The 12,482-nt window shown below is 35.3% G+C and overlaps 1 protein-coding gene across 1 annotated transcript in view; it reads left to right on the plus strand.

Annotated features, from left to right (window-relative positions):
* LOC136858403 (mitochondrial proton/calcium exchanger protein) overlaps window positions 1–12,482 on the plus strand; it is a 248,121-nt gene that overhangs the window by 83,987 nt on the left and 151,652 nt on the right. The window contains exons 5-6 of the mRNA XM_067137923.2: window positions 4,782–4,985; window positions 8,049–8,300. Of these exons, the coding sequence (XP_066994024.2) occupies window positions 4,782–4,985; window positions 8,049–8,300 (456 nt within the window). The remainder of the gene's footprint in view (window positions 1–4,781; window positions 4,986–8,048; window positions 8,301–12,482) is intronic.

Below are 12,482 nucleotides of genomic sequence, written 5' to 3' on the forward strand. Positions count from 1 at the left end.
GTCGGTGCGACGTCAAGCAAATTTAGAAAAATCTCAGTACGCTGCAGTAATCCTATCTATCGGGGATGAGAGGAAAGAGAAGACAAAAAACACATCACAACAAACAATGGTCAGTGTAGTGTTATTGTTGATAAAGTTTATGAGCTTTCTATATTGCAGGCCTTCACATTAATTTTCTTTCGACTCTGTGATATTAGGGTGTCTTACAAAACTATTTATATCCTATTTATTCCTTATTCTCAGACTTTACATACCGATTTTCACTAATTTCTGTTTACCCATTTTCTCGTGACTTGGCGCTGATATGGACTTAGTAACAAAAATCCAAATTCATGAATATCTCCGATTATATGCGGTACGGTAACAATGTATAAGACATAAGTGATCGGAAATTTAATAACTTCTTACATAACTACTACTAACTTACGACATAACTAAAGTTGGGTTAGTTATGTAGTATTTATGGATACGACCACTAATAACATAAATAACTTATTTGAGAATTACATTTCAGACCTTCCCCTAAACTACCATTTCACTCAGTGTGAATAAAATAATTTGTAGCCTAGATTGCAGTGGTTCATCACCCGTCATTACATACCGATTTTCATTAAATTCTCTTCAGCTGTTTTATCATGATGTATGCATGTACACACATACATACATACATACATACATACAGACAGACAGACAGACAGAAATTACGGAAAAGTAAAAAATGCATTTCGTTGTCACTGTGGACATAACCGACACAGAAACACCATTCTTTTCAAATTCTGAGTAATGTACAGACAAAACTCTTATTTTATATATATAGATTTATCGATACGACCACTAATAACATAAATAACTTATTTGAGAATTACATTTCAGGCCTTCCCCTAAACTACCATTTCACTCAGCGAGAATAAAATAATTATAGCCGAACTTGTAGTCGTTTATCACCCGACATTACATACCGATTTTCATTAAATTCTCTTCAGCCGTTTTCTATTGATGCGTGTACAATCATACGGACAGATAGACAGACAGACAGACAGAGAGAAATTACGGAAAAGTAAAAAATGCATTTCGTTGTCACTGTGGACATAACCAACACAGAAATACCATTCTTTTCAAATTCTGAGCAATGTACAGGCAAAACACTTGTTTTATATATAGATTACATTTCAGGCCTTCCCCTAAACTACCATTTCACTCAGTGCGAATAACATTATTGATAGCCTAGATTATAGCGACCTATTCCCCGACTTTGCATACTAATTTTCGTGAAGATACGACCACTAATAAAATAAATATTTGACAATTAAATTTTAGGCCTTCCCCCAAACTACCATTTTTCTCAGCGTGTATAGCCTATATTGTAGCGACTTATTTTCCATCTTTGTCTAGCAATTGTCATTAAGACACGACCACTAATAACATAAATATTTGAGAATTAAATTTCAGGCCTTCCCCTAAACTACCATTTCACTCAGCATGATTAAAATAATTTATAGCCTAGATTGTAGCGGTTCATCACCCGATTTTACATTCTGATTTTCATAAAATTCTCTTCAGCCGTTTTCTCGTGATGCGTGTACAGACAGACAGACAGACAGACAGACAGACAGACAGACAGACAGACAGAAATTACAGAAAAGTAAAAAATGCATTTTCTTGTTACTGTGGACATGACCGATACAGAAATACCATTCTTTTCAAATTCTGAGCAATGTACAGACAAAACTCTTATTTTTTATATATAGTTGTAAATTAAGTACAGAAAAATCGATACGTAGTGCTTTTTAAAGAAGTATTATCTTCGTAAATGCAAATTTTCATTAACTTGTTAATTAAATTTCATAAAAAAATGAAATTAAAAATTTCAAAAAATTTCAACAGTTTTTTTTTTTTTTGAAAAACTATTAATTGTATATGAAATAAATGTTCGTGATAACTCTACTTTTATGTAAGTGACATTCCCACAAAGTTTCGTGAAGAATCCATGCATTAGGTAAAAATACCTGTTTACCTCAGGAGTTTCGCCTTAACATTGCATCCTTGATGAAAAATGTAACAGTACTTGATCTCGAAATATAGCCTGGAGTATATATTAACATATCGCTTGAATCAGGACATTGTTGAAAATTGATTTTCATTTGTAAGAGGAATGGGAGGTCTTCAGGGTCATCCAAGTTCCTTGGACTTCAAACATAAGTTAGATTCTGAGTAAACATTTCGTTGCTGTGTTTACTTAGAATAAGAAAGAAGACACAACGAATAGTGTTTGATTAAGCCACTACATGATTGTGGTGATTTACATAATGATACCAATATAATGATACCTATGGGAATCAACATCTATATCATTACATAATGATGACGATGAAGTTGATTATTGCTTTACACAAAGAATGGTGGCTCATGGATGATGATGATGGACAGAATTACGAAGAAGAAGAAGAAGAAGAAGAAGAAGAAGAAGAAGAAGAAGAAGAAGAAAATCAATGCTAATATTTTCGTTCAGCCTGAAAATCAGACTGTAATCAAGGTGGACATGACATACTTTAATATGACTCCAGAACACGAAAATATGCTCGAAGCTTTCAAAGTTATATCAAAAGAAACAATCAGGAAGGCTTGAAATACATTGCTGGCTCTATCGCTCACAAGTTTTGCAATAAATATTCCCATTTAGGTACAACGGTTCAGCAGCCAGAAGCAATAAACAAACAACCAGACCGGCTCTAATGTTTCTTAAGAGGAAATTTAATGAGTCCCAGTGACGAGTCGCTAAAAGTTACAAATATACTGGAGAAGGAATTTAATGACATTCATGGTGACTACCTTTGCGTGGAAACCTACATATTTGACAAACTAACAGAGAGAACCATTATTCAATTACTGTCAGCGGTGAAAGGTCCTCAAGAAGTGATTTAACCTTTAGTGTGCACAAGATCTTACAGTGATAAACTTACTGTACTGAATAAACAGGAGATAAAGAATCTGCTTTGTCAATACTAATCAAAAATAGATGTTCATTTATTTTAATAAAGTCATTGAAATTGTAAAATATTTTCGCCGGAGAAGAGAATGATATGTTCTCGAAACATGTATAATTAATATATATTAAATTGTTTTTTTTATTAGTATTGACAGGGCAGATTCTTTATCTCCTGTTTATTCAGTGCAGTAAAGTTTATCACTGTAAGTAGTCAATACAGACCAATGTAGACCATTAATATGGTAATTTATAGATTCCAAGATCTTATATTCGCTGAAAACAGTTAACCAGGAAGAACATTATCTTATATTCTCAGAGAAAAAGTCCAAGAAAATGTTAAAAGTTACAAACTGCTAGAGCTATACCGGTAATGCTGTATAATGCATTCATTACATTAGTGTAAGAGTAAAATACATAATGATAAACTGACTTTAGTAACATATTAGTGGTCTCTCGATTGTAAATATATACATTTTGAATGATACGGTCTCTCCACAGCACGAGAAATGTTATCGCGTTCCGTGCTTTGCTACCAGCATACATCACTACAGTAGACTGGATGCGAACTGGAACACCATTGTATTTGCATCAGGATGCAAGCTAACAGCTACAAGCTGTTGGTTTTCTGAGCCTAAGGTAATGGGTTCAAACCATATTCAGTCCAGTGAATACAGCAGCCTTGTATTGGTAGATTTACTGGCACATAAAGAGGATTCAGTTTCTAGTACCTTGGTGTCACCAAAAAGTAGTAAAAGTGGGTAGTGAAGTGTAGAACAATATCATTTACTTCTCCAATAGACATTTTCTGCAGATGTTATATGGGTGAGCAATGGCAGTCACAGCTTCGCTGACTTTGGAGAAATGAAAATGATGCAGAAAAATACTGAAGGCACTTGATATTTCTTTAATTTGAACTTCTGTGTGATGAAATTGGAATATAAATACCTCGTAATAAAATTACATTAAAAGCTTTATGTAATGAAACTGCATTATATCAAAGATGAAGCAGCAAAACAAGCACTATTTATAATATTGATCAACTTTTGTGTTTTAGGTCATGAGGAAAACAATTGTTGCATCATGGAAGAAATGTAAACATCAGTCAGTAATTAAGTTTTTGTTTAATAAGGTAGTGTCCTTTAAAAATATGCCCTTTATTTTTGCTTTTATCTTAAAGTGGAGGAACTTATAAATCTCATTTTTGTCCCGTATTGGCATCAACTCAACTAAGGTTAGGTTGAATGGAGAATCCCACCTTCCTATACTTATTTGTTTTTTATTGCTAGTTTTTGTATATAACATAATCCAGCTTAAAATCTAATTACGCCAGGCTGAGTGGCTCAGACAGTTGAGGCGCTGGCCTTCTGACCCCAACTTGGCAGGTTCGATCCTGGCTCAGTCCAGTGGTATTTGAAGGTGCTCAAATACGTCAACCTTGTGTCGGTAGATTTACTGGGAACTCCTGCGGGACTGAATTCTGGAACCTCGGGATCTCCGAAAACCGTAAAATGATACAAAATTTGGCATAAACAAATAAAAACACTTATATGATCACTTTTTAGCTGAAGATGTTCCATATTAGGAATGAAACATGTACTTTTTAATATTGTAATTAGATTTTAAGCTGGATTATGATATATACATACATAGACTAGCAATAATAACCAAATAAGTGTTGGAAGGTGGAATTCTCAATTCAACCTAACCTTAGTCAAAGTGGAAGTGTGTGGCATATTCATTATTACTTGCCAGTTTCGTGATGCATATTTGTAATTCAAATACACTTTAATTTCAGGTTCGTTCATCTGGGGAACCAGCTTCAAATGAAGAAATAATGAAATTTTCAAAACTCTTTGAAGATGAAATAACCTTGGACTCACTTTCCAGGCAGCAACTCATAGCTCTATGCAGAGTTCTGGAAATGCAGACCCTTGGAACTAATAATTTCCTCAGATTTCAGTTGCGGATGAAGTTGAGGAGTCTGGCAGCAGATGATAAAGTAAGTTAATTCGTATGAAGATATTGTGAATAAAATTACCTTATCTTTGAAAAGAAGAAACAGTACCGTTAAGTTGTAACAGTAAAGAAAACGAGGTAGAGGAGCTTCTGGATTGGTTACCAAGCTGCCGATCTGCAATTAGCGATCTTGCACGTTCATCCACATTGATGAATTACCACCTTCAGCAAACACTTCCCGGCCATACCCCCGGGTTTCTAAACCATTTGTTGCAACACTTTTAACCGACTTCAGCCGTCTATACTGATACAGTCACTGTTTTCCTTGTTGAACAATCTTCACAGCTAGGCGATGTGCACATACTCTTACCCAACAGAAATTTATGCTCATACATCTTAGTTTAACAAATTTGCATGATATTCACTACTTTCTATTACAGATTATTTATGAAAATTTCCTAACCTAAAATTGGGAAATTTTCTTTCATAAACATTTTCTAACCTATAATCGAGGATTGTACTTGTGTATGGTTACAGAGGAGAGTAGCTCTGACATAAGCACATAAAGTTTTAATTAAATTAGTGTTTATAGTGAAAATATGTTTGTGAAAATAGTGTATTGGATTGTTATGGGGGGTGAAGGGGAGAGTAGCGATCAGAATCAAAGTAGAATGGGGTTGTATAAGTTAATGACGTTGTTGTTGGAGCAGATGGCTAAGTTGAATGATAATGTCAGTAAGTAAGGGAAAGAATTAAGTGAGAAAATCAGTCATCATTGGGAGAAGAGTAGGACTTAAGTAAGGCAGTTGATGAGTGGGGTAAGATGTTAAGGAAAGTAAAAAGTGAGAATGGTATGGCAATTAATGATTGGGGTAGTAGTATTGGGAAAGGAATTGATAATGTGGGGAGGAAAATTGATGATCAGAGAAATTTTGGGGACAAGGGGTTTGAAGAAATTAAAGACTATTGTTGGAGGATCTACTATGTGCCAGTGTTGGTGGTACTAGCACTGTGGTGATTGATGCTCTTGTGGAAATTGCAAAAAAGTAATGTCGACCACATGACTGTCTGGCAAGTGTTGCCTGAGAACCTGCTGCATCCATACCATTTACAGCATGTCCATGCACTATTAGCAGCTTATATTCCTGCATGGATACACTTCTGCGAATGTTTTCTCCTTTTTTCCCCCCTCAAGATTGTGTCAACCTTCATTTTAGTGCAACTGTGCTGTTTACAGATGAGGCGAATCCTCATGTAACTGTTGAAGCGTATCATCAACTTCAACAAAAATTGTTGCTGACTGTTTGTTAGGGCCTCATATTCTTTCACGTATGCTCAGTGCATAAACTTTATCCGTGCTTTCTTACAGAATACTCCACCTGTTCTGCTAGAAGATGTGCTTTTACAAGTACAACGAAACATATACTTCATGCACAATGGAGCAGCTCCTCATTTCAGTGTTAATGTCCATCGGTTTCTAAATAACAGACTCTTGACAGATGGATCGGTTGAGGTGGACTGATTCCCTGACCTCCATGCTCTCCACTCCTAAACTCACTAGAGTTTTATTTGTGAGGGCATTTGAAAACTCTTGTGTATCGAACCCTGGTATAAGATGTAATCATGCCCATACTGTGGACAGACCGTTCATGTTTTAATACATACAGCGTGTTCCATTGATGGATTTCTCAATTTTATAATGTTTTTATAATGTAGTTACTGTACATTAAAATTAGTTTATATAACAATGGTTTTAGTTGCGATTTTTACTCATTTCAAAATTGCCTTTTCTACCTCAGGATATCTTCCAGGAATGCATTAACACATCCAGTATTCAATGTGATGGTGGGTTTAGATGTGTATCATGCTAATGGATGGCATTTTCAGTATTTCATGTAAGAAAGAGTTTCATGTGGTATGCTGGTATGTTCTGGTCCCGTGTGTTTCCCACGATTCATGTACTATGTAGAGTTGCAGAACATGTGTTCTTAACACTGAAATAAATTGGTTCTGAACTCTTGTCAATATAACATACTTTCTTCTTCAAGGTGTGAGAAAAATTTCCTGATAGGTTGGTCATACTTATTGTTACACCCTGTATTATTATCAACTGATCGTGGAAGACTTATCAATTTTGTATTTTGAATCTGGCCATTATTAAGGGTATAATTTTTAGCTGAATGCATTCTAACATTCTTGTAAAGTTAAGGATGCTGATGTTATTTTATATGCTTCTATTTAAAATAAAAACATATTGTTCACATTACTTTGCTTTTTAAAATTTAAAACTGAGTATGGGACAAAGTAGGTTATTATATTTAATAAAATATAATGCGGACGCCAGTTTTAAAAGGCTTGAAATTTAAAAAGTTTGTTTGTAATTGTAATGTGCAACTGTGAAGTGGGTGGAGAATTTAATTTTACTACATACAACATGTTCCATTTATGGATTTCCCAAGATTACAGTGTAGTTACTGTACATTAACATCACTTTATATGACAATGGTTTTATGTTACGATTCTTACTCTTTTCAAAACCGCCTTTTCTACCTCAGGATATCTTCCTTTTTGTGGATTGGTGAACTTCTTTCTCGTTGCTTTGGAAGGAAGTATTGCCTTTTTATGTTGACACCACAAGTGAATGTTGCTCACTGTTACACTGAATTCTGTTGCACCCTGGCTATTTCTGTGGTTGTGTGTGTGTAAGGTATTTCCTTCTGTTTGAAGCTCGCTTCATATGAATCCCTTTCCTCTTTGTCTTCAGAGTCTTGATTGAGTCAAACTCATAGGTCATAAAGCTTTTATTATCAACAGAGCCTACAAAATTACAATATCAGTAGTAAAATAAAATATGACAATGTGGAAAATGGAAGTGAGGAATGACAGCCAATGAGGTAACCTGAATGGAGCTTAAGCACACACGGAAACAGAAAGTTGAGCATAATTATTTTCCTAATTAATCTACTGAACCATCAATTCTAAAGTGCAGTGGAGACTAAATTTGGCTTAAAAATAGGGTGTATTAGATTCAAGTAAATTTGATATATCTGGCTGCACGTATTATTCAGTTTTATCATATTTTTATACTCGTGCTGTGTTTGTTTAGATGATTCAGAAAGAGGGTATTGACTCTCTCACCCCTGCTGAACTGCAGCAGGCCTGCCGAGCTCGGGGAATGAGAGCATATGGGATATCTGAAGCCAGACTCAAGTCTCAACTTGCGCAATGGCTGGATCTCAGCCTCAATGAAAAAGTTCCTCCATCATTGTTGCTGTTATCTAGGGCATTACTCTTACCTGACACTATCCCAGCTAGTGATCAACTTAAAGCAACTATATCAGTACTGCCAGATTCTGTGGTAAGTATGCTGTAAGTTTATACAGCATTCTTGTTATTTAATAGTTATCTTTGTGGTATTTAATTCAGTCTTGATTATTTCAGCTTTGTACGATAAGCCAGTGCTCATGATTCTCACACCACTTTTATGTGTGAATTGACGTTTAACCCTCGAAGTGCTATCGTCTCACTACGAGACGATTCGGATCCCAGCTGAAGTGCTATCATCTCGCAGTAAAATCGATATAACTCCTAAAATCGGTATAACAATCAATTTTAGGAATATTCTCACTGCAAAATTAAATTCTTGCGAATCGTCTCACTGCGAGACGATAGCACTTCAGCTGGGATCCGAATCGTCTCATAGTGAGACGATACCACTTCGAGGGTTAAACCATCGTAGAATTACCATGCTTCATGTGCTTGCAGGAAGAAAGGAAGAATCTAGTTTAACCCTAGTACTGCTGAAGAATTTTTCATTTAAGTGCTCAAGATATCTTCTTAAATGTACTAACTTACTTTCTACTTCTCTCAAACTGTAATCAAGTCATGAAGTATTTGGATGACACACCATTTTAAAGTTAAAATTTGGCCTTTTTGCTAAAATACTAAAATAATTGTTCAAAAAGTAATACATGATAATGCAATAGGGAATACTAGAGACAGGATTGGATAAAAACCTGTTTCTTTGAAAAATAAAATCCAAGGTTTTAAACTTGGATTTTTGACCAGGTTTAATATCAAATATGCTGTTTGAAATATTTGAGTAATTGAGAAACCATGGACGTAATAAGTTGGCTCTCAGATATTGTCTACGTATTTTAATGTTTATACTGGGTGTTTCTGCGATGATGATACAGACTTTGAGGTATTCTGAAAAAGGGCACATGTATCTGTTCGAGATAGGGAACCCCGATCCTGTCGCATGCCAATCGCTGATGTTACGTAGCTGCCGATGAAACAAACCATACTGGAGCATGTTCAAGCAGATATTTCCATAGGCACAATATGCACAAAAGTAAAATGTTTAGAAGACCAGACTACCCTACATGGACAGACACAAAACACAGAATCGCTGGCATTACTACACTTTAACAGTACTTGCACTAAACGTATTAAATACTCTGGAGCAATATCAATGTAGAGGAAGTGTGTGTGTGTTCGGAATTCCCAAATCACCAAATGAGAATATGGACAAACTTTCAGTCAGGTTGTTTAAAGATAAACTTGGCCTTGACATTGCCGGGCAGGATATTGATAGGTATCACCGTGTTGGCAGGCCGGGGCCAGGAGTGAAGGGGCCTATAATTGTGAAATTTGTAAGCTGTAGGAAAAGGGAGGAAGTCTTTCATAACAAGCACAGGTTAGCAGGCACTGGAATCACTATCAGGGAGGACCTGACTGCGGCTCGCACTGTAATATTAAAAGGCAGCTGTAGATAAATTTTGAGTGAGAAATGTCTAGACCATACAGGGACACATTGTTGTAAAAAGAGGGGAAACCAGACACAACATAACAACAATGGATGAACTGAACTCTCTCAAATAAATGAACAATACCATAGTGTAGTATCTCACCATGTGTCTGTAGATTCTGCTGTGAAATAGTTTTCTAGTTCCTTAACTATTTCTTCCAATGTGATTTCTTCATTTGTAACAAATTCATAAAATAGTCGTATAGCATTCACAAGTTCCACCCACACCTACAAAATCTTTCTCGTCTACTTATTTCTGAAATGCTCGCCAGCAGGTGCACTTAAAACCTGGGAGTACAGCATCTTAGCAAAACCCTACTCTAGACTAACTCTTCAACTGTATATTAGTGTAATTTTATTAATATCCTTATTTTATTATTATTATTATTATTATTATTATTATTATTATTATTATTATTATTATTATTATTATTATTATTATTATTATTAATTTATTTATTTATTTATTTATTTATTTATTTATTTATTTATTTATTTATTTATTTATTTATTTATTTATTTATTTATTTATTTATTTATTTATTTATTTATTTATTTATTTATTTATTTATTTATTTATTTATTTATTTATTTATTTACTTATTTGTCTTTATTGAAATGTTCAAACATATGCTATGTGTATGTAATTATTTGCGCGCACGTGTGTGTGTTATCAGTGTTTGTTTCAGGTATGTGTCACCTATCCTTTAAACATGTCAGCAGCTGGTGTCCTTGAAACTACTGTTATGGTAGATGAGGCATTCTTGAATGTCATTGACCTGAGTATATTCCAAGACGACAATAACCCTTGTATACCTTCACCAACTGCCTCCAACCGTCAGCCTACAGAACTGCTATTGAAACAATCTCTGTCTCATTTCTCGCAAAGTCTACAGTGTTGCCATATCAATTCTCTCTCACTCCTCAGTCACATAGATGAAGTTCGTTCGATAATATCAACCTGTAACATGCATATTACGTGTCATACTGAAACCTGGTTGTATGATAAAATTAGCTCTACCCTTGTAAATCTAGAAGGATATACTCTCTATCGGCATGATCGCACTGACAGGCGCGGTGGTGGTGTAGCAGTATATTGTAGAGATGATATTAAATGTAGAATAATTATCAAATCATCATCTGGCATCACTCCACATGCGGAATATATGTTTGCTGAGACCATAATTAACCGTCAAAAAGTATTGATAGGACTTGCCTATAAACCACCGAATGTTACTAACAACTCTGACCTTGAATCTTACCTTCTCAAACTAGTACCAACCTACGATTACCTCCTGATTACAAATAACCCACATAAAGTTCTTAAGTACAGTCAATTTCCTGTACCTGGAATATCAGCTCATGACTTAATTTACTTGTGGTACTCTCTGCGTGTACCAAAATAAAAAGCTAATTACATTAGTTATAGGGATGTGAAAAATATCGATCTACAATAACTCCAAAAATTATCGATCTACAACAACTCCAAAATGATGCGTACAGTTTACCATGGGAACATATAAAGCAGTGGTGACTTTAACTCAAATATCTTAGCCCCGACTGGCAAATCAGACTGAATCAGCAAACCGTTTACCTCCATCGACATGACAATCTTACCACTAGATGAAACTAATCATGTTCATACACTTAGATATACAAGCCATACTTGAATTGACCTCCTGATTACAAATAACCCACATAAAGTTCTTAAGTACAGTCAATTTCCTGTACCTGGCATCTCAGCTCATGACTTAATTTACCTGTGCTACTCTCTGCGTATACCAAAATACAAAGCTAATTACATTAGTTATAGCGATGTGAAAAATATTGATCTACAACAACTCAAAAATGATGCGTACAGTTTACCATGGGAAGATATAAAGCAGTTGCACGACACAGACATGAAAGTGACAAGATTTAACTCTCTACTCATAGGGCTATATGACAAGCATGCTCCAGTTTGGCAAGCTAGAGTCACTCGCTCGCCTGCACCTTGGGTAATAAGCAAAATAAAAAGAAGCAACAATGGCTCGCCGTGACGCAATGTTCCGCCGATACAATTAAACAAATAATTAAGTAGATTTTGAACAGTATCGTCTTTTACGTAACAGAACAAAGCAATTAATTTGCAATAGCAAATTATATCACATTAAAAATATAACAAGGTACTTAAATGCACGTGAAACCTGGAACAAACTTTGAGCTATGGGAGTTGGAAAATGCAAAGAGCCACATGTGCCAACTATATCTCTCGATACGCTTAACTCTCACTTCGTAACTAACCCAATAAAGGAATCTCAACCTCAAAATGATATCAATCTAAATAAAAGAATCAGTGACCCTACAGAAAAGGAACATAATTTCTCTTTCCACCCTGTCAGTGTAAATGATGTAAAGCGTATTTTAAATTCAGTTAAGTCACAAGGTAAAGGAGCAGATAACATCCCAATAGGCTTTATAAAAAACATTATTGGCGCAGTCCTACCAATTATTACCCACATTGTAAACCACTGTCTCACCACAGGGACGTTTCCAACTGCATGAAGGATGCTCTAGTAACCCCAATATTAAAGCATACCGGTACCACAGCAAATGCGCCATCTGATTACCGGCCTATTTCGATTCTTCCCTCTCTCTCTAAAGTTCTTGAACGAGTTGTACACGAGCAGCTAGTAGAATTCTTAACCAGACATTCTCTTTTTGACCCATTGCAGGTTGGCTTCAGAAAGG

This window comes from Anabrus simplex, chromosome 1 (genome assembly GCF_040414725.1).
Source record: "Anabrus simplex isolate iqAnaSimp1 chromosome 1, ASM4041472v1, whole genome shotgun sequence".
In the NCBI taxonomy this organism is placed as follows: Eukaryota; Metazoa; Arthropoda; class Insecta; order Orthoptera; family Tettigoniidae; genus Anabrus; species Anabrus simplex.